The 27,853-nt window shown below is 47.0% G+C and overlaps 1 protein-coding gene and 1 long non-coding RNA gene across 4 annotated transcripts in view; one reads left to right on the top strand and one right to left on the bottom strand.

Moving 5' to 3' along the window:
- Positions 1–924: 924 nt before the first annotated feature.
- LOC311605938 (uncharacterized protein) overlaps positions 925–27,853 on the top strand; it is a 302,332-nt gene continuing 275,403 nt past the window's right edge. Inside the window, exons 1-5 of one of the 3 annotated variants that reach the window (XM_084796771.1) lie at positions 931–1,021; positions 16,280–16,385; positions 16,736–16,944; positions 23,225–23,339; positions 25,399–25,593. In XM_084796771.1, the coding sequence (XP_084652897.1) occupies positions 16,790–16,944; positions 23,225–23,339; positions 25,399–25,563 (435 nt within the window). In that variant the 5' untranslated portion in view covers positions 931–1,021; positions 16,280–16,385; positions 16,736–16,789 and the 3' untranslated portion in view covers positions 25,564–25,593. Of the gene's footprint in view, positions 1,022–16,279; positions 16,386–16,735; positions 16,945–23,224; positions 23,354–25,398; positions 25,594–27,853 lie in introns of those variants that run through there. The other 2 variants (XR_014782120.1, XR_014782121.1) reach the window with 2 other exon arrangements.
- On the bottom strand, positions 8,410–12,387 carry LOC311605939. The gene is made up of 3 exons (XR_014782122.1): positions 11,593–12,387; positions 11,076–11,177; positions 8,410–8,867 (listed from the first exon to the last, which is right to left on the bottom strand). It is a non-coding gene; the product is annotated as an uncharacterized lncRNA (long non-coding RNA).

Below are 27,853 nucleotides of genomic sequence, written 5' to 3'. Positions count from 1 at the left end.
GGAATTTGATGAATTTCATTTCAAATTTACTTCAGCAGCCGAGAATTTAGCCAAGTACTAAACAGATTAATTTTTTTGCCTTTGTGAAGGCTTGGGTGCCTTTGATCACTTGGCCGTTTTAATGAACTCAGTGTGGTTGTTTCCGCTTTGGCCTTGGGAGTCTTGGCAGGTCGCCCTGGTCTGAGTGGGAGCCTGGCTGCCTCGGGTTGGGCTCCTCAGCTTGCCAGGGCTGTCCTTCCCACTGACGGAAGGTTTACAAAGAGGGGAAAAATAGTTTTGTCTCAAACTCCGCCAGGACTCTTCAGTTGTTTCCAGACTGCCATCGATTGTGTGATTCTCCGAAGATTTACTATTAAAGAAAAAACTGCAGTGCACCTGTCCGGGGGTGGGGTGGGGGTGGGGGTGGGGAGCACCTTGCCCTACAGCGGCACACTTTTACTAAATTAATAAACTGAAGTACCCCTTCATTAGGATTTATGGCTTGGCCTTTTTCTTCAGCTCCCAGATCTTCGTGTTGAGGAGGACTCATTTCCAGTGTCACTCATCTGCCCTCTGGGATGACTGAGATGGCTCCTGGGACCAGCTTTGCCCAGCAAGCTTCGTGTGGCACTATTTGAGGCCACATCCTAAGTGAGTCAGCTGCCCTGATATCTTTAGAGTCTCATTTCATCTTGCACAAAGCTCTTTTCAGAACTCCTTTGACGTTCCGATATCATGCCATGGCCTTGCAGGGCCGGAGAGTTATTCGCTATCTGCCTTACAGCACAAATGGGCTATTGACCCCTTGCTTGACAGGCTGGCTGACGACAAGAAGAGCCCAGGATCCGGATCCTGCCACTTCTTGTAAGAACAAAACATCTTAGCCTAAAGCGTGGCTTTCTTATTGCTTCTCACTTTTGACATCAGGCCCAGGTGGCTTGGGTATGGCTCTCCAGGGCCCTCCTTTCTCCACGGGGCCCCTCCCTGGCTGTCCAGGGCCCGCCTTTCTCCACGGGGCCCCTCCCTAGCTGTCCTGTTTGTGGTAAGTAAACTTGACCCAGAATTCGCTGAAGTTAACATAAGCCATAGAGACGTTTAGCTGAAGCTGTTGAATATTAAAATTTGGTTGTTGTTCTTGGAGGCTAAAACGTATCTACGGCAAGCTTGTCCAGTTTTAATCCTCTTGGTTTTCCTGGCTGTTTTCTGTACCTGGTCCAGTTTAAAAAGCTATTTGTGGTCATATCAGATGTGCGAATAATAGAGCACTCAAGAAGAGGGAGAGATTGGATGTGTTTCGTGGAATATTTTATGCCACGGGTAGCTTTCACGCCAGAGCTATTTTAAACTGGGGTCCCCACTTATGGAGGAAGTGTATGACCAGGAATGTGAAAAAGCATCAGTTTCAACATGTCACTTGAAGCTTGTGCATGCAAAAATGATTTGCCTTTTAGGAGGGGAAAAAAAAGAAAAGAAATGCTAGCTACGATTTATCCATTGCTGATTAATACGCCATTGTCCTTCCGTTGCTAAGCAACAATATGAGCAATAACATCTCCAGGCCTTTATTGACTGCCTCAGGAAAGCGTGTGTACCAGTGTTCTCACAAGCTGACAGCCCCACTTGGAGTGACTTGGAGTTTCAACAATGCCCACATTATTTGTGCTTGAAGAAAGCCAGAGCGGAGAGGCTAGAGTTTGTCCTTAGATTTCAGGAGATCTCACTATCCGGTAGTGTGATAGCGCCAGGGGAAGACGTTCCGGAATGGGATGTGCCCGGCTGGGTGGTGGCACACTTTGGAACTGGTGTCATTTTTACCATCACGTGATCTTGGCGGAAGGACCTCTTTAGCAAGCAGTTGGTATGATAGTCTCTGTTGTGGTTTCTAGTTCTAGAATATTCCATAATGTGCTTTGGGAGAGGAAGATGGACTTCTGATTTACTTCTCCCTTATGGACAGCAGCCTCGTGCCTTAATGTTGTGTTTACATTCTAGCTTTAAAATATCACCCAAGTGGCTGAAGTACATCGTCCCCCAACCTGCAGTCCTGCCTCAGCCCCGTACCTTTCCAGTCACTTTAATACCCACGAGGAAGCAGGTTAAGTCTGTACTCAAGAACTGGGTACTGACATTTGCAGAAATAAATTAGTATTTGATGTATTAGACATTACATCAAAGTGATAATCCTGAGAAATTGACTCTCTGTCTCTGTCTATCTGTCTGTCTCTGTCTGTCTGTCTGTCTGTCTGTCTGTCTGTCTGTCTGTCTGTCTCTCTCTCTATCTATCTATCTATAACTTTTTATTGATTCTTTGTGAGTTTCACATGAATCCCAGTCATGCTCATCTTCCTGTTCCCTCATATTCGCCCTTTGCTCTTGCAACCTACCCTAAATAACACATACCCTCCGTAAAACAAAACAAAACCCAACAACAACAACAAAACAACAACCAAAAAACCCCCAAAACCAAAGCATAGAAAACATCTCACCATGGAAGCTGTAGTGTGTCACAGTGTGTTCCGCAGTATGTCCCTCTGTCCACACATCTTCACTTGCAAATATTCATTGCAATGAGCCATTGGTCTGGTCCAAGGTCTCTGGCTCCTGTGACACCATCCTGAGAGTCCTCCTGGTTATCCTGCTGTTGCCCTGTGTCATGGAGATCATGCAACTTTGAATCAGCAGGACTGGCTCTTTCATGCATCCCAGTGCAGCCATTTGCAGGAGGCAGGGTCAGCTCTCCTGCTCTCCTCATCGGTACCACAGCCTCCAGAGCCAGCTCCACTGTGGCGTCTAGTCGAGGGGTGGGGTGCAGCCAGTGATGGGGTAGGGGATAGCTCTCTTGATTTCAGTGAAGAGCCGGCTCTCCTGATGACCACAGGTGTTGAGGGCACGAAGGCATCCCCTCTGAACCCAGGTCATTTCACAGCAGACAAGTGACAGGGTCAGTTCTCCTGCCATCTTGCCTTCCTGCTGGGACACCTGTGGCCCCATCACCAGGGTCAACTCAGCTGTGCTATCCAGGTGAGGGGCAGGCCTGCTCTCAGAGTGCTGCAGGTGAGGGCAGGGATAGTTCTCCTGTGCTCATGACCCCATGGGCAGCTTTCCTCACTGCTAGAGTCGGCTCTCCCACACTCACATCTTCAGGCCATTTCACCCACAGCCCGGTGACCAGGGCCAGCTCCCCTGTGCTGCCTGGGTGAGGCTCTGGGCCTTTCCTCCCTGTCTCCTGGACGGAGCTCTCTTCCTCCTCCTATGCTGCAGCTGCCTGGATTTGATTTGATTTGACATTTTTGTGTCCTGGGCATAAAACAGGATCTTACCCAGTTTTGATGGGCAGTTGAGAACAATGGCATTAGGCTGTATTATTTTTTAAGGTCTCTGGTACCCTTCCAACCAGGAACTTGAAGAGAGATACTCCACACCTGACACTGTGAGCGATTTATTTTATTTATTTATTTATTGATTGATTGTTGAATTATAGTTTCAGGGAAAGTGTTATCCTTCTACATAAGGAACTTCCATTCAAAGTCATTATTCTTATTCTTATTCTTATTCTTATTCTTATTCTTATTCTTATTCTTATTCTTATATTTTGGTGAGGTTATAAAAAAGTAGGTTCATGAAAACTCACAAAGAAGAAAACAATATGGTTAGACTTTCTACATTGAGATTGTCACTATTCAAATGTCATTTCGCCAAAACAAGCGTGACACTCTGATGCAGTGCAGTAAATATTTCTCTAGAAAGGAGAAGAGATGGTATTAAATGTGGACAAACCAAAATCCTTGTGACTTGGAGAATTCCAGAATGTCTTGTCAGGTGCCTATGAGCTTTTCTAACAATACAACTGAGTTTTGAGGAGAAAAAAAAAACAAAAACAAAAAACCAAACCAAACCAAACCAAACCAACAAAAAACCAAATCGGGCCTTTGTTGTTGTTTAAGAAATAACCCAGGTTCTGAAGTTCTTTTTTTAAAAAAGATTTATTTATTTATTTCATGTATGAGTGCTCTATCTGAATGTGCACCCGCAGGCCAGAAGAGGGCATCAGATCCCAGTATAGAGGGTTATGAGCCACCATATGGTTGCTGGGAATTGAACTCTGGACCTCTGGAAGAGCAGACAGTGCTTTTAACCGCTGAGCCATCTCTCTCCAGCCTCTGAAGTTCTTCTATTATTGTTGCTTAAATTCCAAAAACCGAGACTGGATTTCTATTAAACTTCTGTGAAGAAGTCCTTCCCATTGGGTAGATGCAAGATTTCAGAAGGAAGAAACAGATGCCCCAGAGTAAAGCTGCATGCAGCCCCCTCGCTGCTGTTTTCCCTCTGACTTCTACCGAGCTGCTCCTTTGATGTGAAGGTGTGGTACACACCCAATTTGGAGAGAGCAATTTTAAGCCTAAGTTTTAGATTTTGAAGATGTCCTGTCGCAATAGGACCACAGAGCAGAACGTCAAGACAGAGCTTTAGGCAAACTGTGGCTTGGGACTCGGGAGAGCTGGAAAGAGGTGTGTGGAAGGAGCAGAGCGTGTTTGCAGGAGCCTTTTTTATTAAATGGCTCCAAGGGCAACAGAAAAGTGTTTTCAGCAACTTGGGGCAAGTTCACCAGGAAAAACTTGATGTGTGAGGAACAGTCTGAGGGAGCTGACCTGTGGGTGTTCGTTCCTCCAAGAGGTTCAAGAGAGACAGCCCAGTGAAAGGAGATTTTAATGAGTGGGAGAACCAGGCGCACAGGAAATGGAAAAGAAGAAACAGTTTTAGAGTAGGAAGGGATTTTATAGACCCTAGATGACTCCCTAACTCATGTGGTGTTCCAAGTCTTGTGGGAAGGAGGAACTTGTTGGGTAAGAAGATGTTTATAACACAAGAGGAAAAACCCAATCAAGTAACCATAGCCAAGCTTAGGGGGTACCACATGGGATAGGTCTTAAGCACATGGACGTTATGGTCAGATACTCTGGGGTTCAGGCATTGTCTTTCCCCGACTAGTCACATGGTGTGGGCCCACTAATGTGTTCCCTTGGAGACTCGGATTTCTTTTTAATCTCTAAAAGTAAGATAATGGGATATTTCATAAGGCTAGTCTGGAGATTCAGAAAAGCTGTTAAGCACTTAGCAGGGGCTTGTATGTAGTGAGTAGCGCCTGCTGTGCCCACTCCCAGCTTCATCTCAGGAGAGATAGGTTGCTCTCCACGGGAGACACCTGCTTCTCTTCCATAGAATACTGTTTCTAGAAAACATCTGCTCAACAAGACTACATTTCCCAACTATCCTTGCACGAACAGCAACCCTGGTGACCAAGCTTTAGCTGTTGGGATGTCAGGTAAAGTTATGCGCGTCACTTTCAAGTCTAGTCACAGAGCCTGCCTATGAGATTGGCCATCTTCACTGTTTGCTCTCCGCTGGCTGTGATGGAGACATTTCAGGTTTGCTTCTCGGATGACTGTGGGGAACAAAGGTTTCAGGGTTACGTTACATTGCAGCTGGTTACATCAGTACAGCAGTTAGTGTTGTCTGAAGCAGTGAAAACTCAGGACTTCAGCAGCCTGCTGGAGTCTCAACTCAAGAACAAGTCAGCTAGAAAGACCCCCACCTGGGTGGTGGCTGGAAAGGCAAACCAAGGGTGTGAAGACTGGAGGACAAAGCGGCTTGTCTGTGTACTGGGAAATTACTCGCAGCAGTCAGGGTTGTAGGCTTTGATTTCTTTTTTTTAAACCTACTCTATTTGGGGTTCCTTAATGCCTCTACCTCCCTTCCAACCCACTGACCTAAAAGAAGAAGAGAGAGAAGGTTAGCAGGGACGGGGAATGCACACCATTTTAGACTCAGTGACTTGGGGGCAATTCTACACTTTGTAGTCAGGACTCCAGTAGTCCAGCTAAACACAGCCAGCAGCAGCAACAGTGGAGCAAATCAGCAGCAGCCTTCTCGAGGCATTCTCTGGAGCATCTGAGAGCAACCTCTCCCTCCCCCTCTCCCCCTCTCCCCCTCCCCCTCCCTCTCTCCTCCTATTTATACCCTCCCAGAGTCCACACATGGATGTTTTACAGCTGGCAAAGACTATGCCCCCCCAACACAACGAAGCAGCTCCCAGCTAACAAAGACCACTTCACCATTTCACGAGGCTGTTATCAGCTGTGGCTAAACTAAAGGCAGCTTCACATCCCACACTTGGGATCAACCCAAAGACATGTTTACATAACATAGCCAAAACAGGGTTTTGCCATGAAGTTCCTTGATGCTTTCCTTAAAACAGTGGGCTGAATGCTTGGCTTCCATACGGAAACTACAGAATGAAGGAGGGAGGGAAAGGCTTGTCCTCTGAAGGAGAAGGCCCATTGGTAGTGAGCAACCTCAGGGAGACCTTGACACTTGCATCCCTCTTCAGTTTACTGAAGGCTTCTTACTGAGTCTTTCAACTCTGTCAATAGAAGGTTTAGCTAATATCTCAGTTGAGAATTCTACTGCTGTGATGAAACACCATGATCAAAGGTAACTTGGGGAGGAAACGGTTTATTTGGCTCACACTTTCAGATCACTGTTCATTATCCAAGGAGCTCAGGGCTGGAACTCGCACAGGGCAGGAACCTGGAGGTAGGAGCTGCCGCAGAGACCATGGAGGGTGCTGCTTACTGACTTGCTCAGCCTGCTTTCCTACAGAGCCCGGGACCACCAGCCATGGCATGGCACCACTGAGAGAGGGCAAGGCCATTCCCCATCAATCACTAATCAGGAAAATGCCCCTCAGGCTAATCTTACAGAGGCATTTTCTCAATTGAGGCTCCCTCCTCTCAGATGACCTCAGTTTATGTCAAGTTGATATAAAACTATCTAGTGCAGGCAATTCCTTTTTGAAAGCCAAGCAACTTTAAAATCCCTTGAGTGTGTAGCTTCGGTATCTAGGATCTAGCCTAGTTGGACCCATCTCTCCAAAACTCAGTGGCTGGAAAACCGAGCCATTCAATGGCAAAGACTGTTTTTTTTCTTTTTCTTTTCTTCTTCTTATTTCTAACAGCTGCTCTTTCCTCACTACTTTCTGAGAAAACAGAATGCAACAAACAAACCACCACAATTACAGTCCATTTCAGAGTCAAGTGCCCAACTCTCTTGTGGGAGAGTCTGATCTATGTGGTAGAACAAATGGAATCTGCCTCGATGGCAGTGGGTGGTATTCGAACCCTTCATTTGGGTAATGGTGGCGAGGATGTGGGTAACACACGGTAAGGGGAAATACCTGAAGCTGTGCCAGAGCAGCGTGGGGCAGACGGGAGGGGGTGGGGAGCCCATGCACAGCCTACTGCCACCCGCTGTTGTCTCCCCATGGTGGGGGGGGGGGACAAGGGGGAGAGCCCGTGCACAGCCTACTGTCACATGCTGTTGTCTCCCCCGAACTTCTTCTCACACTCTTCCTCTCTTTGAGCTTGGGTGACTTGGTCTTCAAGGTAATACTCATCGTAGCCTGGTGGTAGCTGGGTTGACACTTACTCGATGAGAGAGGATCTGAGTCCCAAAGGCAACCGTCAGTGCTTTGGGTTGCCGGACCAGGAAGCAGGCCTGTGATGCCCTGACTTGAGGCTACCTAGGCATGCACGTCAGGAAAGCCAACACTGCCATTTAAAAGTGGTGAAGTGTTGTTTTTACAGCTGTGGGTCCCAGAACCACAGTCTTGACCAGAACATTCGAATGGGCTGCTAGTCAAGAGCCAGTGGCTTTAGGGACTTGGTAGATGAAAACCGATATTTTTACACTAGTTTCTTTTTTCCTTTTTTGCCTTCTATTCTCAAGGCCTATGTTAATGCAGATTTAAGTTTATGAATTCTGAGCAATGTGAGAAAAAACACTGGTTTTTAAATATTAATTTTCGTGTCCTTCTAAAAAATAACTCGTTATGTCCAATGAGTGCTGTCCACCAGTGTTTGGGTGTGGGACTCTGTCTGCTGCAGGGTGAGAAACCTACCAGTGGACACACATTACAAAACTAACAAACACCCCCAAACCAATTTTCTCTCCTGGAGCAACTACCAAGTGCCTCAGTGATGGGGCCCGCGGAGCAAGTCTGACCCCAGCCAGCATTTTGGCTGTTCTCATCTTACTTCGGCCCCGTTCTGCTTCACCTCCATTGCTGTGGGTTCACGAGTGTTATAGCCGTGCCGACTGCAGATGCTTGCGTTTCATGTCACCCCTCCACCGTCTGACTCTTACCTTCTTTTTGGCTCCCTTCCCACAATATTCCCTGGGCCTTGGTGTGGGTAGGGGTTGAGAAAGAAGTTCCATTTAAGGCTGAGCACTCGGTGTTTTTTTTTTTTTTTTAGCACTTTCACAAGTTAAGTATCTTCGCATTTACTGCTGCCCACCACAAAAAGAAACTTCTCTGACCAAGTTTGAGAGCAGTCTGGGCTGCAGGTATAAACATAAATATTTAGAGGACAAATTGAGAACATTTAATAAAATAACAATAGGAAATCAAGCATGTAGCAGGTTCTACCTCAGGGTCTATGACCTCCCCAGTCATATTTTGACCAGAATCTCAGGCATGAAATTCCCTCCTGTGGAGTGGGCCTAATATCCAATCAGAATGCAGTTAGTTCCCTATAACAGTTACGCCACTGTTGCACCAGTCGGCACATTGTGTCTTCCAGGTTAGAGTCCGGCATTGAGTAATGGCAGCAGCCAGCAGAGTACCTTCCAGCATTTTGAAAGCTCTGTTCTGCAGCCAGTATGTGTAGTGTCTTCACCAATAGGCTCTTGGTATGTAGTAGGGCAGGTAAACTAATAAGTCATAGGGAGGTATCCCATGCCTTTCACTGTGGTTTTCATTAAATAACTCAGGTCTTCTGCATGGTAGGATTGTTCAGGCATGTAGGGTAACTCCATTTGAATCAATTTCTCTGAAAAAAAAAAAAAAAGACCCATTTGTAGTCTTTTAATAAAATTATAGCCAGGTCTAATTTAATTTAAGTGATGAGGAAGTTTGTAAAAAGTACTGGGGCCTATTTGTGAGTTAATCAGAAGTTATAGGGTGCTTGGATGCTGTGCTGTGTCACAGTTGGATGACAAGAAATACAACTGCTTTGAAATTTCTCTCTCTCTCTACTATGTAATGTTGAGGCAGAGTGAGATCTCTCAGGAGGTCCATACCATCAAAGTTGTTTTTTTCTCAGATGATAATTAATAGTCTGTACGCACTATTATTTCCTCTCTTGAGTCTAGGGGCGACTTATGGACCTAGTGCCTGATTACCCCTGCAACTAAGTTTCTGATCTCATGATTCTGAGCTATTGAAAATATTTCTGAATTCGTCTGCCACAGACGTCACTGCTACGTTAGCAATATACACAGCGTCCTCACACTCACGGTTGCAGTAGCTGTGACAATTCTGAGATCAAGAATAACCCTAGATGAGGGAGAGACGTCTTTCTCCACCCTCTCTCTCTCCCCTTGCTGCTTGTGGTGGGCTGGAGAGCTGGCCCCAGGGACATGACCGCAGGAGAGCTCGCTCTGCCTCTTGCTGGCTGCAGCACTGGGTGAGCCAGCTGGGCCCGTGCTGGAGAGCTCACTCCAGTGGTGTGGGTGAGGGGAGCTGCACCCCAGTGGTGTGGGTGAGGGGGAGCAGGTGGGCTGACCAGCTCACACACCTCTCTCAGGCCCTGGTCCAGGGCTCTGGGATGGTCCACCCCAACATCACCCCATCTGTGAACTGCTGGAGCTTGTGGAGGGGCTGTTCATACAGAGCTAAAACTACAGGCTCTCTGTAGCACATAGCAGCAATAGGAAATCCAAGAGGAGTCCTAATGAGGATCCAATATTGACTATGTAGAAGAAGCCAGAGGCCTCAAACCAGACCAATGACTCATTACAATCAACATCTGCATGTAAAGCTGTGTGGACAGAATGGGACTTCGTGGGACACACTGTGACACACACTACAGCTTCCATGACGAGATTTCCCCCCTTTTTGGGGGTGGGGGGAGATGCTGCAAGGGTGGAGAGTGGGTACATGGGGGGTGGGCAGATGGGGTTCATGCTGTGAAATTCACAAAGAATCAATAAAAAATTAAAACAAAGAAAGAATTAGCCATATAGAAATCAACCAGAAAGAGCCCCAGTGACCAGACAGGGGAAAGGGGGCCCTGGCTCCATCAGGAGACAAACTGTAGCTTCTTTGTGTACTTGTAAAGTAATTCATATTTAGTTCTTTGTCATGTACTTTCTTTACTTCGTCCTAAACTTTGGACTGAATGCGTCTTTTGGAATTGCTGCCATAGACAAGTTCAGCCTGAGAGCAAGGAGCTGAAAGATCATGGCCTTTCCAGAGGAAGGTCCAGTGTGGCTCCTTGTGGTGTGGTTTGCCCTGACTAGGTAGACAAAACACCAGAGTCTATCATGATGGCCAAAGAGAAAAGGCATTTTGTGAGCTGTCTGTGTGTGTGTGGGCACATGGAGTCCTCTCAGGGACGCAGGATGTGGGAGTGAGCTGTCTGTGTGCGTGTGTGGGCACATGGAGTCCTCCCAGGGACGCAGGACGCGGGAGTGAGCTGTCTGTGTGCGTGTGTGTGCACATGGAGTCCTCTCAGGGACACAGGACGTGGGAGTGAGCTGTCTATGTGCGTGTGTGGGCACATGGAGTCCTCCCAGGGACGCAGGACGTGGGAGTGAGCTGTCTATGTGTGTGTGTGTGTGGGCACATGGAGTTCTCCCAGGGATGCAGGACGTGGGAGTGAGCTGTCTGTGTGTGTGTGTGTGGGCACATGGAGTCCTCTCAGGGACGCAGGACGTGGGAGTGAGCTGTCTGTGTGTGTGCGTGTGGGCACATGGAGTCCTTTCAGGGACGCAGGACGTGGGAGTGAGCTGTCTGTGTGTGTGTGTGTGGGCACATGGAGTCCTCTCAGGGACGCAGGACGTGGGAGTGAGCTGTCTCTGTGTGTGTGGGCACATGGAGTCCTCCCAGGGACGCAGGACGTGGGAGTGAGCTAACAGCTAGCAAGAGCATGGGATTTAATGCCAGCAAAGCCTGGGCTTTGGAGAAGGGAGACCCAGCCACTCTTCCAGTTCAGCGTGTGAAGAACCTTCACACTGTGCCTGAACTCTTGACTCACAAAGCGACTGTGAAGATGGGTGTTGTGTCTCGGCAGGAAGATGGTAACAATTTCCTGGGCTGCAACAGAAAATGAACATCCTCCGGTTTCAGCATGCTGATCCTAGAAAACAAGCATTGGTTATAGGTGTCACCGGAGGCTGCTGGGCTGTCAGAACCACGCTCTACGACACACAGAAGAGGATAATGCACAGAATATGTTTCTCCTTTATGAACTCCCTTGAGTCTTGCATTTCTCATTGTTACCTGACACAGAGGGAATTAGAGGATCCCTTTTGAGCCACAGAAGGATAAATATTTTTAAAAATTTCACCTCTGAGTCATTGTAATGATACTATATTTTAAATTTTAGTGTTAAAAGAATTTAGACAATTTCAAACCTATTGAAAAGTAAGAGCGATGCAAAGTCTTGGCGTTTCTCCACCTAGATTCTAAGCAACATTTTATTGCCTCTTTACCCATCCACTTGGCTCTCACACAGCTGCCCATAACTCCAAAATAGTCCAATATAAACTTACCCAAATACAAAGGACCTTCTTCTGTTTACTCGCCATGAGGAATCACAACATGGAAATGAACGCTGGTGCGGTGTTGTCTTACCCACAGACCCATGCGTCTCATTCTGCTTCCTGAATGCTTGTAAAGGAAAGGCGTTCATTTTGGCTTATGCTTTATGGACGTTGGAAAGTCGAAGATTGGGCAGCTGCCTCTGGCGAGGACCTCACAGCACCTGGTAAAAAGCAAGAAGAGCCAGTGGGAACACAGCGCAAGAAACAAAACAACCTGCTCTTGTGGGAACTAGCCCAGTTCCGTTAATACTGCTCAACAATCACGTCCTTCTTTGAGGGTCCTGCCATCAAGAACAGCCACAGCAGCAAACGAATTTCCATGGGAGTTTCGGAGGGGGCAAACCAAAGCACCATATACCTCATTTTTCTTGTCTTGTCCAGAATTTATTTAGGAGCACACACTGGATTTGGCTGCCTTGTCTTTTTGACTTCTGCTAGTCAAAAACAGCCCCTGAAGATCACGGGCCTTTGTTGTGTGGCAGTCCTTCAACCTAAGCTCCCGTGCTCCCGTATGACCAGACGCAGGCGACGCATTCTTCATGGATGTACCATAGGAACAGCATGTACTCATCAGGAGAAATTAGCATTCTCTCTCTCTATTTGGTTAACATTTAGTACTCAGTTTTACAAAAACTATGCTATTCTCTTAAGAAGAAGACCTTTACCCAGCCTGCATGGGTGGCTCTGGGCTGGATCAGCTGCCACTCTCACTAACCGTTTTCACTAACTGTTCTCACTAACGGTTCCCATCACCACCTGCATTTGTTGACTGGCATTCTGCTGGGGGGGGGGGCGGGGCTTTCCTTTCTTCATTTAGTTCTAGCAACACGATCTTCTGGAACTCTCTTTCGCTTCATGCGTGATATCCTGCTTATCTTGATGTTCAGAGTGTTCCAGATTTGGCTAATGAAAGCCCCTTCAAGCTTGCTCCTGGGGCCCGTGGACATGTCCTCCTTGCAGTCTTTAAGGATAGCCTGTTTTCTGGTATAACAAGATGGTGGGGCTGTACTTTCAATTTTCTTTCCTTCAGTCTTGGAGTTTTCTTTTCTTCAAGAATGCTGGCTCCCGGAAGATGGCATTTAAAATTCTAGGTTTGGAGGTTAGATGTGCTCATCGGTGTCATGATGTCTGTGATGTCACTGCTCCTGTATCTTCTCAGGGGACCAAGCAAGGGCTCTATACATACGTTTGTGTGTAAATACATCCTCACATCCAGATATGTACTGTAGTAATCTGGGAAACTGAGCCGGCAGGCCATCTCTCTCTCTCTCTCTCTCTCTCTCTCTCTCTCTCTCTCTCTCTCTCTCTCTCTCGTGTGTGTGTGTGTGTGTGTGTGTGTGTGTGTGTGTGTGTGTACAACCATCAGGACTGCTTATGAAGTCTGAGTGATGACTGGTCAGGAGGGAGTTCGCGTGGGCTAGACAGCTGTGGGTACAAACTGTAGCTTTGTCCAGGGGTCAGTGAAGACAATCCAGGGAGGAAGGAAGGGCAGTCACATTAAACTGTTGCTTGGATCTGGACAGACAAAGGCTATTTTTTCCTAGTTAATAGGCTTTTTAAAAATAATGTTGAGGCTAAGACTAAGTTTTTCTTTGTTTGGGATTTACCTTATTTGCAATCCTGTGTATCTGTGTTCAACCTCTACGTATGTGCACGTGAGTGTAGATGCCTGTAGAAGCCAGAAAAGGGCTTTGGATCCCTTGGAGCTGGAGTTACAGACAACTGTGAGCCATGCCGTATGCTGGAAACTGAACCTGGGTCCTCCTCAAGGACAGCAAGCACTCGTAACCACTGAACCGAGTCTCCAGGCCCCAGGCTTAGGGTTATAACAGAATGATTATGGAAAATACATAGATCTCATCCTCCCATGAGCATGGCCTTCTCCGTGATGGGCATCTCTTAGCAAGGTTGTGTGCTTTTACCCTTGAGGGACCTATGCTGATGCAAAGCACATAGCTCATGTTAGAGGCACTCTTGGTGTTTTCTGGGTTTGGACAAATGGAGGTGATGTATTCACCATTCCATTATCATATGGAATATGTTCCCTGCCCTGAAAGCCTGTGCTTCTCCTATCCTTCCCTCCTCACCTTCAAGCCTTGGCTGCCACTGATTATTTCATCATCGCCATAGTTTTGTTTCTCCACAGTGTCATAGAGTTGTGCTCATAGAGTATGAGACTTTTCACTTATGGTACTTTAAACTTCTTTGAAGGACTTCCAGATGATTCCCATGTGAGAAGTCTTAAACTTATGGCAACACGAGGGCTTTGAGCTCTGGATATGACAAGAGACAGGCTTCCTTAATCCTAAATGCTATCTTAAAACAGCAAGATCCCCGCTGTGTACTGTGTGTCTGTGCGCAGAGTGCACAGTGGATGTCCAAGAGGAGGTGCGCCCATCAGGCTTAATGAAGAAGCAGACATCCTTCTACAGGGAGAGAGAGGAGGAAGGAGCTGAAAACTGATCTTGCATGGGATGCTGCATCTGTGCCTGTGTCTCTCAGTCCTAGGAGGGGTCAGGAGCTGCAAAGAAATCAGAAATCAATTGGCCGAAGAATAGCTACAAACAGACGTGCCTGTGCCTGGATTCCTGCCTGTGGCTTTTTAGAGGAGACAGAACGTAAGGGTTCCCTGGGTACCAGGAGAGACATCATAGCTGCGTGGCCCTTGAGGAATACAGACGTTCTGTGTCCTCCCTCTCGGCCCTGGTCTCCTCCATTGAGCGACGTGTAGGATCTGAAGGGGCTTGCTGGTAACCTTGCCCGCTGATGAAGGAAACATAAGAAGACTGGACTCGGTAGGTGAGGCTAACAGACGCCTTCCTAGTAAGGACTGTGAGAGCCACAACCCAAGGGAAGCCGCAGCACCAAGGACAGCCGAGCGGTGGCCTCTTGACATCTTTGTAACAATCACCACTCATTGTTCCTATATCACAGCCACTGAGGCTAGTCACACAGAAGCCAGGACACACTGAGCAGGGGCAAACGTGTGAATCGGAGGATATGTCAACTTAGACGTTCACCAAGACTGTCTTCGTGAGGTAGACAGGATGAAGAAGACAGAGAAACTACTCTGCAGGAGCCTAAAAGTCTCTGAAAATATTGAACTAAGCAAGATCGGATTGACCAAAGAGTTACAAGTGAAATAATATTAAGTTGCCTTTATTGGGATAATTTAAAATTCTCATTCCTGCCGTCTTTCCTCAGCGCTACCACTGCCCCTTTCTCCTCTCTGTACATTGCTAAACGGCCCAATTTCCCAGACTCTGCCTTGGTTGGTGACTGCCATATGGACGCGACATTCTTTTGTGGAGGTGTGACACACCAAGCGCATCCACTGGAGTTCTTTTGACCGTGGCTTTAGTTGGTTCAGCAAATTATTCGGGACAGGATGACCCACAGTCAAAGGGATGATTCTTGCAGGGAACGCCCGTAGGCCACTGTAGTCAAAATCTGAAATCCCATTTTGGGGGTACTTCCTGGGGTGTTCTGGCTTCTATTCACGTCCTGTGGTGGTCCCAAGGAGTGCTGTCCTTTCTGCGAGCATCATGCTCGGTTCTGAGGGCACCTCCTCATCTTTTCCAGAGTTACGCAGGGCAGGGATTCTGTGCTAGCTAACCAGGAGAGCCTCTAGTATATTGGAAACACCCAAGCAACAGCCGGGAAGTGAATGCTGTCCCGAGACTCCTCATTGAATTGGCTGAGTCTAAATGGAAGATGTTGAGAAACCAAGGGGAAAACCAGGCTGGATCCCTCCCCTATGCAAGTGGAAACACTGTTTAGTTTCTAAATTAGCGGCTCAAAGTGTCTCAGTTTTTAATCTTCCAGCAGGGTACATACTAGAGGAGCCTTAATAAAGGGATTACCTGAAACTCAGATCTTACTTCTGAGAATAATACAAGTAGCAAATACAGTTGTTAACCTCTTGTCCTGTTCGTTTCTTGGCAGCCCCAAGCCCACTTAGCAGGCCCGCTGCACGAGTATGAGCTCATTTTCTTCTTCTGAGATTTTTCTCAAAGGCTTTAATTTTGATGGTTGAGTCATCCTGACGAAGATGAAAGAACCACGGGAGAAAGGTGGAGAGTGCTGTAAGAGTTGGGGGAAATGTAATTTCCTTGGAGCAGATGCCATTATTTACGGAGCTTGTGAAGGGACGCTAGCCACCAATGGCAGTAGGACAAGTCACGATTTGCACCCCAAGGGCTGGTCTCATGTTCATATATTAAGCCATTAAAGCAAAATAATCAGCCAGATTTTTCCTTGGAAAAGCTTAAGAGACAGGGAATAAGGTCAGACTGTATAAGATGGAGCTACGGAGTAAGTAGAAGATGTGATGAAACGTCGGAGTCCTGCTGTTTGCCAGGAAGACCCCAGAAGTGCTGCCCAGAGGAGGGGGTCAGAGCGAGGGGCCTCTGTGCAGCCCACAGTCCAGGAGATCCATCCCAGGCTTGGCCATTGCCGAGAAAGGCTGGGATGGAACAGTGTGGCTTCCGAGGCTCCCTAGACAGGGACCACAGGCCCCTGCCCTTCGCCTGGTCACCTCACCTGTGACCAGAGAAACACAGCAATAGCTTCCTGAGAGTCACTGTCTCATTACATGTTGGCTGCCATTTTAAGTGTTTTACCTGTTTCTTACCAGGAAGAGATCAGGTGGCTAAGATGTGGACAAGCTGGGCAGTGACTGGCCACCAACTGTGACTTCAAACAGTGTGCGTCTCCACTGATTGCCACAAGGAGAATGTGAGGTGAGCAGCGGCCTGAAACTGCAGGTCTTCCTTTGTCTGGGTCCTGGGTTTGTCAACTCTATTTCCTAAGAGACTTAAATTCTAAGACTCTTCACTTGTTTGTGTGGCAAAGTCATTTGACAGAGGGCAGGGATTTGAAGTGTCTGAATAGATCATCAAAAAAAGTTTTGGGCGGGCGAGGTACCTGTGGCCCACAGCCCACAGTTGTTCAGCGACATCTCGGCTAGGGTCCAGCCACATCCAGAACATTCTGGGTGAAGCCACCTGTTCAGTGGAGCGTGCGTGGCAGTGGTCTGTGGCCACTCTTGAGTTGATGGATTCAAAGCGCCTGTGGGTTTCTTCTCTCTCAGTGTCTGGTGACTCGATCTTGAGACCAAACGTGACTTTGGAGGTCCGTGTTGAAGATGGAAAAGCTTTTGAGGCTCAGGCTCTTGAAAAATCACGGAGCAGAGCACCTCCAGACCCTCTCCCACTCCACGCGCACCTACGCACAGAGCAGGAGTGCGCATAATACCTTCTCCAAGGAGATAAGACCCCTGAGGTTTCTGCGTCCCAGAAGGTAAAGCTACCTAACTAGTGAGAGGGATTACCAGGAATCAAGGGAGTTAGAAAGAGTGATGCTAGCGTCTACACTACCAGAAAATGTGGTTAAAAAAAAAAAAAAAAGAGGTACATTGAAAATCATCTGCTAAGAGGCAAACCTTAGAAATCTCAGCAAAGGCAAACAGGAGTAATTTTTCTTCTTATTTATTTATTTATTTTGTCTTGGAAAATGAGTCAAATAATTGTTTCTTAGAAAAGCAAGGTCGTCCTGGCCGGCAGAGTCTTGATGGCAAGCATGAGGAACAGATAAACACTTCTCTTCTCACACATCTTCATATTTCTCCTTTTTTTTTTTCTTCTGAAAAGTTTCTTATCAGTCCTGGAACTCAATAGTTTTGGTTAGAGTGGCCACTAGTCCCCGAGGACTCTTCTGTCACCATGTCCAGCAGCACCGGGTGTGCAGAGGTAGACTACAGTTCACCCAGCGTTTATGTGCGCATCGGGAATCCAAACCAGGATCCTTCTGGGTGTGCAGCAAGCTCTGAACCACTGAGCTATGCCTCTACGGCTTCAAAGGCTCCTTCAGTTTTATAGTTCTATGAAAAGTAGAGCAGGCTGTGTTGTGGGCTCTGTGCTAGAAACTCACCTGTGAACGTTGCCTAGTTATGCTAATCTCCCTGAGGTTGGCACTGTAATAATTATCATCATTTTAAAATGAGAAATTGAGGCCTTGGACGACGGCTCAGCAGTTGGGACTACATAAGGTTTTAGCTGAGGACCAGAGCTCAGTTCCCAGCCCCCACATCAGACAGCTCACAACTGCCTGTCACTCCAGCTTCAGGGAACCCCACATCTTTTCCTGTCTTGGGGAAATCTGTACTTATTTGCACATACACATGTGCAGACAGACACATATACACATAATTAAAAATAATAAAAATAAATATTAAATGGAAAAAAAACCTGGGAGGCAGGGACCAAGTTAAATGTCACACCTTGGAAAGCAGTACAGTTGGGAGCCAGTTGTGACACCTACCGTTTCGCTGTGCTGTCACCGCTCTGCCAGGAGGCTTTTGAGACCACGCACAGGCCTGCAGCCACATGGCCCAGCTGTGGGCCTGAGCCTCTCAGTCCAGGCTGCCAGGATTTGTCAAAGTCATATTTTCTGACTCTAACTTCGGGACTCTTTCAACTCAGAATACCATAAATTAAAGCAAACACCAACTTGGTTATGGGGCAGACAGTCAATATTTTTAGAGTGTTTATAGAAAGGAAGTAATTTTGGCCTGGCAAAAGAGCAAACTGACGGCAGTTTTACATTTCTATTTAAAAAAAAAAAAGAAAAAGAAAAACTTATTTGAATTGGGAAAATTCTTACTCCAGAGAGCTCTGTAGAATGTCTAGGGAGAGCAGACCGGTTTGGCGCTCAGTACGGCTCTTTAAAAAGCAAACTTTGTAGATTGTCTCACGGAGCTTGCAGCCCTTTCTGCCTGATGCGCAAAATGGTTTTGTTTTTGGCAAGACTTGATTGGTGTGAAAGCACCCAGGTGCTCCGCTCTGTGTCTGATCCTCGACAGGAGGTTAAGGGCAGTCCTCAGCTCCCTGTGTACCTCTGCCCACTCTCCAGCCCTGTCCTTCCTGGATTTTGGTCCCCTCTCCCTCATACTTTGGTTCCGTGATCTTGGACTCTGTGCTTTTACTTCCCCATCAGCCAGGTTTCATTTTATGTGATCGACAGAGAATTCATAGCAGGAACTCAAAAGTGACCAGACTGCTGAGAATGACATCAGGGTACTCAGCCACAAACGGCATTACAAGTCCGTCTTTCCAGGGTTCAGGGACCACTCAGGAAGAGGGGCCTGAAAGACTGAAAGCTGGAGATGGCAGGGGGCCTGAGCAAAACAGCATCTTCTGGTCATGACGGAACTGATGCACTGGAGAACTCACAACAGCCGAAGGCCCGAGACCCAGACAGTCAACAGCCTCGCACGGAGGGGGAGGGGCCCACAAGGCTCCACCGGAAGTGAGGAGCTACTGAAAACTCATAGTCTCTGATGAGCACTTTGATCTTCAAGTTGGTCCCCCCTAGTAAGTCGAGCAGGTGCTGCCTATTACATGGACTCTGTTGACGGCTTTCGATCCCGTCGCCCTAACCAGGCTGCCTTGCCTGGCCTCAGTGGATGAGGAGGCGCCCAATCCTGATGCTGGGGTGGCTTGGTTGGTGATGGGGAGGAGGTGGTTCTGAGAAGAAGGGGAGGAGGATGGGGGAAGAGGGTGAGAGGGAGGGACCGGGAGGAAAGGAAGGAGGGACCTACAATAGTGAGTGTAAAGTGAATATATAAATTAAAAATAAATTAAAAAACTGATATTCACGTAAAGGGGAGGAAAAAAAATGCATGGTTTCCACAGGAAGAGCCCGTTTTCTTTAAGGGTGTGGCCCCCAGTAGGTGGACCACGCTCAGCTGGACAGCTCCATACCCACGCGTATATGGGTTGCACAGATTGGATAGGTGGGTTATTTAAAAAATAAAAATGAAAAAAAAAAAAGAGGACACAAAATTGGAAGGTATTAGCGGAGATGGAGAGTGGATCTAGGAAGAAACAGAGGAAGGAGTTGGGGTGACTAGGATAAAAATATGTTGTGTTGAATTCTCAAAGAATTAATAAAATTATTATATTGAACAAAAGAAAGATAATGCAACACAATGCTAGCCTTCGCAATGTGCTGATTATACGCCGGCCCTGAGTTAACTCGTTGGAAATGTGCTTCCTAATCGCGGCAGTGCGGGAAGTAGTCATCGTCAGCTTGAGTCACCTCGTAGATGCACTTTGCATGTGTCTGTGAGGGCATCTCCAGAGAGGTCTAACAGAACGCGGACGACCCACGATGACTGTGGGCGGCGCAGCTGATCCACAGCGGCCAGGCCTGGTCACAGAGGTGGCAGGGCGGTGGGCGCCAACCATCTCTCCCTGCCTCCCGAATGTGGAAGCAATGTGACAGCTGCTCCACGTACTTGTTCCGGTGACTCCCCTGCCATGCCGGAGGACACCCTCAGTCTGTAAGCCGCGGCGAACGTCCCCCCTCCCCCACCTCCTCCAGCTGCTTCTCCTCTGATGTGTTACCACAACAACGGGGGCGGCCTGATAGCCTATGACCATACAGTGGGGGAGGAGGTCCCCCTCGGTCATAGACCTAGGGGAGGGGAATAGGGTGAAAGCGGGAGGGAGGGAGGAACTGGAGGATTCACGTGTTGGGATAACAATTGAGTTGTAATCTGAATAAATTAATTAAATAAAAAAAATCTTCAAAAAAAAAAAAAGCTTCGAGGACAGTGGGAAGATTTTCATCAGGTGACTTAGTTCAACTTGGCATGTGAGTCAGAGCAAGGAAGGGCCGGCCCTGGCGAGGGACAACAGTTAGGAGCTGTTGCCAGGTTACAATACAGATGCTTTCGTCCCAGCAGGAGAGCTGCAGGGCAGCATCCTAGGCACACTGTTTGGCTACTTCATTGGGCTCTTTTCCTTAACACTCTTCTCCACTCCAGACCTTTCCAACCCGGCAACACGAGGTAGGCGAGAAAGGTTGGAGGCCCAAGGGGACATTGGTCTCTTTAGACTACTTCCTGCTGACTGGAGGCATAGAGTTCTTAGGGCCAAGTCCAATTTTAGTCATCAGAACCTTCAGCCAGCAACCCAGCCACCAACAGCAACTTACCAACAGCAGCAGCAGCAGGGTGTGTGTGTGTGTGTGTGTGTGTGTGTGCGCGCGTGTGCGCGCGTGTGTGCGCGCGTGCAAGGGTACCACTGCCACAGACCCTCTAGGGGTTCTTGCGTTTATACATGCTTCAGAGCCCCCGGAATTCCAAACAAACTATCACACCCTTCCTAGAGCGATGAGAGAAATCATCGTCAGCTGCTGTGGACAATCTGAAGCAGCCCCATACCCCACACCTGGGATTAAAAACAACAAAAACACATTCACCTGACGTAACTAGGTTTTTTTTTTGTTTTTTGTTTTTTTAAAGAAACCGAAATTCTCACTACCGGACGTGGCCTCATCTTTTCAGTTTCACGGGATCTGGTCTCTGCAGAGTGGTCACCTTTTTAAAGGGGCGTTCCTGTGTTCTAACAGCCGTATGTGGCAAAATGGCTGATTACCTCCAACGTGGACACACAGGGCACATTTTAATGCAATATTTGCTGCTTATATTCTGCTTAGCCTGGCAGCACAATCGTGCCTGACCAAACAGGAGGTACATGGTTCTAACATGTGCAGTTCATGGGCTGGCTCATGTCCTTTGCTTTCTCTTTTTCTGTTCTCCCCTCCTGGACTATGGATGTAAGAGTGAAGTCTGGAGCAGTCATCAGAGGGCTGCATGTTTAGGGTATCAAAAAAAAAAATAGAAGGAATGTGGGTCCCTAGTGAGTTTGTACCAGATACAAATTCAAGGCCCTTTGGCTTTTCTGTGTGAGAGAGAAACTTGTTATTATTAAAATAATATGTTGGAATTTTCTGTTATACCTAACTATACACATATTTAGCATATGAAAAAAATAATAATGAAGACCGTAAAACACACACTGTTCTTGGTTATGAGTTTCATAAAAATCAGAGTTTTCTGTCACATTCTCAAGATAAACCACATAACTTCATTATTAGATTCTTGCTACCTACACAAGAGTTCGAAACCAGCACCAGAGAGTAAGGTTGGGAACGAGGGTGAGTATATCAGAGAATCATCCTGAAAATATACATACCCAGGCCTTAGGGAGTAATATGTTTGGGGTAGTATTTTGCAAGCTTAATGCTATGTCATCTTGCTTTATTTAGGAAGTGTAGAACAGAAATCTTATATCTCTCTTTTGAATAACAGATCTATATACTATAATAACCCAAGAAACCAGGATTAGAAAAGGGAACCATGGGGGGTATGGGGGGCAGGGAGGGGCTCTGGAGAGGGGACTATCAGGACAAATGTACTGTGCATGGGAAAATTGGAAAAAATGGTGCCAGGGATGGGGGCTTTAGCTAAAAGGGGGGGAGGGCAATGCCAAGGGAGAAGGAGGGAGGAAGAATAAACTACAGGAAGGTTCTAGGGATTGATCTCACTGGGGAGGGGAGGGAATAAAGAAATGGCTGACACTAAGGAAATGATAGACAGGGATGCAAAAAGCCAGGATCAGCTTGGTCTAGGCTCCCAGCTGGAGAAGCTGCATCCGGGTGCAAGGTCATTGTGTTGTTTAGTGAACACAGCTGGGGAGCTGGGGCTACGGCAGACAGCACACAAGGAGGCAGGTTTAGCTCATCTCAGTAGGGGCAGGCTCTGTAGGAAAACAGCTCCAGGCTGTAAACATCGGTGGGGGTTGGTGGACAAGGCTATGGTGCACATATTCTGCACAGACTGTCAACATGTGCACACAGGCCAGAAGAAGGCTCTGCCATCCCTCTGAGCCTCACACAGAGTTTGGGGGTGAGGGTGGGGGTGGGGGAGGTTCTGCAGCTCCCATGGGGCTGAGGCATTGGTCCCTGACCTCACGGTGACCATGTCAACAACACACATTCGCTCAGGGCTTCACTCACTTCACTAAGAATGTTTTTTAAAAAACTCATAGGGAATCATATTACTTAATGGTTACCTAAAACGCATTACAACACACACACACACACACACACACACACACACACACACACACCCCAATGACAAGGGCCATAGACTAACAAACCCCATAGTACCAGGCACAGGAAACTTCCTCTCCAGTTGTTGGGAGCCTCCCCCCTGAGGATTAGTCTCAGACTACTGGAAGTAATAAGCTGCCAAGGGGGAGTTGTAACCAATAGTCCTATGAACCATGACTGTGACAAGCACAGGAAGACACCCACAAAGGTGCAATAGTGGTATTTACGTGGGGTAACCAATGGCTGTTTAATTGGACGTAAGGCCCATTGAGTAGGAAAGAATCCATGCCTGGCCCTGCAAGCCCATTACCCATGGCTGGGGAGACTACGGAACCTACAGGAGAGCGACGACTGCCACTTTCCTAAACAAGTATCGTTCCTGACTCAATTCTAAACCCTTACCCTTACACCTGCAGACGAGTGTAGCTCTCACCCGCCAACAGAGAAGAGCATCACACAAATACATAACTCGTCAAAACGTAGAGCAGAACTGATCGCGCGCGTTACCCAGGCCCCTTATCTTTAAGGCTCTGGAAACAGCACGGAAGACAAGGCGGGAAGATTTAAGAGCCACTTTCTGGAATGCCTCCTGTAAAATTATGTTCTTTGTATTTGGCAGGGAAGCTGCCATCCGTGAAATCTCCACAACGTGGTCGTCTAAACAAGACCAAACAGTGACACCACCAGCTGACATGACGGCCTGGCTGGGGGAAATTGCCGTCTCAGTCTACCTGGTGAGGAGCTACAGGTAACCAATGACTACAGGAGAGGGGAGAGTCAGTCTTCCCCAGGGATGCGCCCCCTACTGGTTGTCCAATACCCAATGGTCAGCTCTGGACACATATACATATGAATAACACCAAACCGACTCAGCAGGTTGTCTTTATATATTTTTATGTATATACGTAAAAATAATAATTAAAGAAGAAGCCTTGGATTTGAGGCAGGGAGTCAGGCACAACGTAATTGAAGGGCAGAGAGTGGGGGACTGACGTAAGTACACTATTCATATATGCGATTCAAAAAACATATTTTGAGGAGTGATTAAGCACAAATGGAATTCTTCGTTGCTGGCTAGCCAAGTGCGACCAGCCCTACTACCGTTTGGATTAGTGATGCCCACATTTTACATACCGTAGGCAATTGTTACTACTCATTACAGGCCCGATGGCGTTTGCTGCTGCTAGAACACAGGTGTTCCGGTCCCTACACTAGCACAGGTTAGGCTGTTGCTCACCCTCTAAGCGCTCTCGGGTCAGCCCTTAAACCCTCCACCTCAAGCAGTCTCCCCTTGACCTCTGGGCACTGTTCTTGAAGCTGGCTCCGAACTGACACAAAAGGGTTACAAAGACCACTTTGCTCTTTGTGCATTGGCCAAGGCTACATTGCTGCTGTCCTTTCACCTGTGTGCCTGGAGCTCAGGGCAGTGTTGGGTCAACCTCAGTGTGGACGGATATTAATTGCAGGCTTGCTTAGATGCAGAGCACTAGCTGCAGTGCTTCTATGTTAGTGGGGATGGGATGGAGCCAGGAGTCTGCTTGAGCGTCCTGGAGGGTTCTGTTCTAGCCCAGGGATTCTGTGGGGGATGCCTCAGCACTGCAGTCAGAGAGCGCTGCACGAGACATTTAGTGCCAATCAAAGCTCTTGACTTTCACTTGCTTTATAATGAGGCATTTAGTGGGCTGGAGAGATGGCTCAGGCGCTAAGGCATAGGCTCACAACCAAAAATATGATTAGGCATTTGGTTAAAATTTTAGTTGGGGAATTTGGCCCATCCACATCCACAGATCCAAATCTACTAAATAATCCAAACAGTCCGACTTATAACGCTCCCACATGACTGGAAAGGCCGCCTTCATCTCATGATCACAAAAGTAAACAAAGCAAAACACGCTCCCCCAGGCCCTCTGGCTGTGGTGTGGCTGTCTTTTGTTACATCAGAAAATATATAGCGAAATATTTTTTGTGTGTTTTACTGATAAGTTAATTATATCTAATATGTATTTCAATTATCTTAATTCTTAGCCCACTCACGTTACCAGTATTTTGGCATACTTACTGAATGATCTGTTTTCACAGATCTATTATACACGTGTTTGTCTATCAGGGTCTGTTTCTGTGTGTCATTTTGTTGGGATAGCTGCTAGTTTGTTTTGTTTTGTTTTTACCTTTCCCCTTTAATTCTGTATTTATACCATGGTTCCTTATCTGAAAGATTGTCTTTCTTTACTTTGAATATTTTTTCATAAGTTGACTTTAAAGTCTCAAAGTATAATTTTTACTTGGTTCTGGAAAACTCTTTGCAAAAACAATCTGATTAAAGTACAGATGACGGCAACTTTGCCATTTAGCATCTAGTGTGCCTGCCGGGGCAGAGCACGGTTTTTTGCTGTCCCCTTTCATGGTGCTTTGTCAGCCTCTCTGTAGAGTCCCCTCATTTCTGGTCAAGGTTTTGGCAGGAGAGAACCACAGAAGCGCGGCATAGCAGCAGCATGTTCGCTTTGGAGTTCGGGTTAGATGTTTTATCTCTTGTACCCCAGCTGCTCTTCTGTAAAGCAACATTAACAGTACGAGTTCACAGGTTAACTAGCGCTGAATGGATCGCTGCACACATGGCATCTAGAACATTCTCAGCCTGTATTCAAGTATGTTATACACATGATGGTAAGCTCTCTTTCCATGGAAATTACTCATATCAGTTACACAAACCATTACTCACGTTTGTAGTTTCTTAACGTTTAGTAAGCTTTGTAATTTTACAGGACTCATGGTTATGGTATCTGTGCATTGCAGGGCCCTTCACACCTCGCTAGTGCCCACGGTCACAGCAGCAGCATGACTGTTCCCAGTGGGCGGGCCTATCACCTGGCGGACCCATCTGAGGTTCACTGGGCCACATCTGTGACAACTGGGACATCGAAAGGAGGCAGAAGAAAATTCAAACTCTCTAGAGGTTGAAGATGGATTTGGCATCTTGGGAGGGAGCAGGTACTCACATGGGCTCTGACAGGTCCTGAGAGAACTGAAGTGCATCGCTGGCTCCTATGTGGATTGAAGGCTGGGGCTTAAAAAAACAAAAAACCAACCCTCCAAACCAAAAGTTCCTTTCTCGCTACTGTAGCTGTCTCTAACTGTGCCCTTCATAGGAACACATCCCAAATAAGATCTCTATGCTCCTGTCCTTTCAACACACTGAGCTGGCAAACCTGGGCGTCCATGTGCGTGAGAACGGAGTCAGGCCCGCGCCTCTCACCCTTCACAAAAATTACTTCAAACCAGCGCAGAGACCTTAACTTAAAACCGGAGACACCGAACTGCTAAAGGAAAGCACGTGGGAACGCGTGGCAGAGGTATAGACAACAGGCTTTTGAATAGAACTCCCAACAGTGCTGGAAACAGCCCCTGTATCTGACAATGGGCCTACGTGAAACTGAAGAGCCTTTGCACAGCAGAAGAAATTGTCGGGCCGGGCATGGTGGTGCACGCCTTTAATCCCAGCACTTGGGAGGCAGAGGCAGGCGGATCGCTGTGAGTTCGCGGCCAGCCTGGTCTACAAAGTGAGTCCAGGACAGCCAAGGCTACACAGAGAGACTCTGTCTGGAAAAAAAAAAAAAAGAAAGAAAGAAAGAAAGAAATTGTCAACTGAATAAACAGGGCTCCTCTTGCTTCCTCTCTTCCTCTCTTCCTTTTTTCCTCCCATCGCTCATCTCATGACCCTGTTCAGTCCGCAGGCCATGGTCAGTCTGGACCCTTCTAGATGCCTCTGTTTTCTCCCTTACATCTACAGTGAAGTCTCTCCTCAACTATATCTAGGGGCTATCGTGCCCTCATTTTTCATTCAAAAGGATAATTAAATTTAAATTAAATTAAAAATAAAAAAAATTATAATTGAAAAACGTAATATTTCTAGTTATGCACAAGTATGTAGTGGCTATATTTCTGAGCTGCAATTTCAGGGGCATTTTCCTCAAACCAGCACAAAACAAATTTCCACATTTTGAAATCCGTTTAACTGTGCAGCTAGCTAACTTTCCATTGCCAACCCATATGCTGTGAAGCGATGACACACTAAAGGCAGGAAGTAGGAGAGCAGTCCAACAGCCTCCTATAAATCCCCAGCTGCTGATTATAATAAGGAGAGGTTGCACTTTGTGGATCTGTGGCAGAGTTCCCTGTTGTGGTTTGCACAGGGGGTGTCCTCCCAAAATGTTCATATGTTGGGGCTCAGGCCCGGTGGGTGGTGCTACTGTAGAAGGCTCTGGAACCTTGGAAGGTTGGTTGCAGATGGAAGCACAGAAGGTCATTGGTGGTGCATTCTTAGGGTGTCTTCTTCCTGCCTCTGTCTGTTGCGTTCTCTCCGCTTCCTGTCTGACAGAGGTGAACACGCTTCCTGTCTGACAGAGGTGAACACGCTTCCTGTCTGACAGAGGTGAACACACTGTCGCATGTTCCTGCCAATGTGAGTTTTCTGATAGTGCACGGTGACGAAGCTACATTGGCTGAAACTTTTGAGACCATGAGCCATAGTATGTTACTCTCTGGAGGCATTTGGTCTCAGTGATTCAAAGCTAATCTACTCACATCTTTGGGAAAGATATTTCCAGAAACAAACTATTAAATACCTTACTTACATTTCTGTTCTAACCGATGGTTATTTCAACAAATTTTGACTTAAAAAATACTAATTTTGATATTGAATGAAGCAAAATTTAACCCCTCCCCTAAACAATCCCTTTTTTTCCCTTGTTGGCATGCCTATCTTGTAAAAATTATCCTCAACTATTACTAGGTTTTGAATCCCATCAATAAACAGTTGTGAAGCATTTTTCTCTCTGGACTAGAAGTAGCCCACGTAGTGTCCCAGACTGTGCTGCTAGACCTGTGGCACCTAAGGTATTTGTTCTCTGGTTGTATACAGTGAAGGTCGCTGACCCCTCGATGACTCCATGCACAACTCAGTTTCCAGGCCACATGTTATAGAGCTTTTGACCACGTCTTTAACTGCTCTTGGCCTCTTTTCTCTTTCACAAATACATTTCAACCCCTCCCTCTCCCAGATTGACGAGGGACTTCTGTACTTGCTGCATCTTTTTTTTTTTTTAAAGATTTACTTATTTATTATGTACAGAGTGCTCTGCCTGCATATAACACCTGCAGGCCAGAAGAGGGCACCAGCTATTGTGAGCCGTTGCTGGGAATTGAACTCAGGACCTTCGGAAGAGTATTCGGTGCTTTTAACCTCTGAGCC

The sequence above is a fragment of the Acomys minous genome (assembly GCF_964271855.1).
Source record: "Acomys minous genome assembly, chromosome: 9".
Lineage (NCBI taxonomy): Eukaryota > Metazoa > Chordata > Mammalia > Rodentia > Muridae > Acomys > Acomys minous.
The sequence above is the reverse complement of the archived record's forward strand: the minus strand, read 5'-3'. Positions and strand labels throughout refer to the sequence as shown.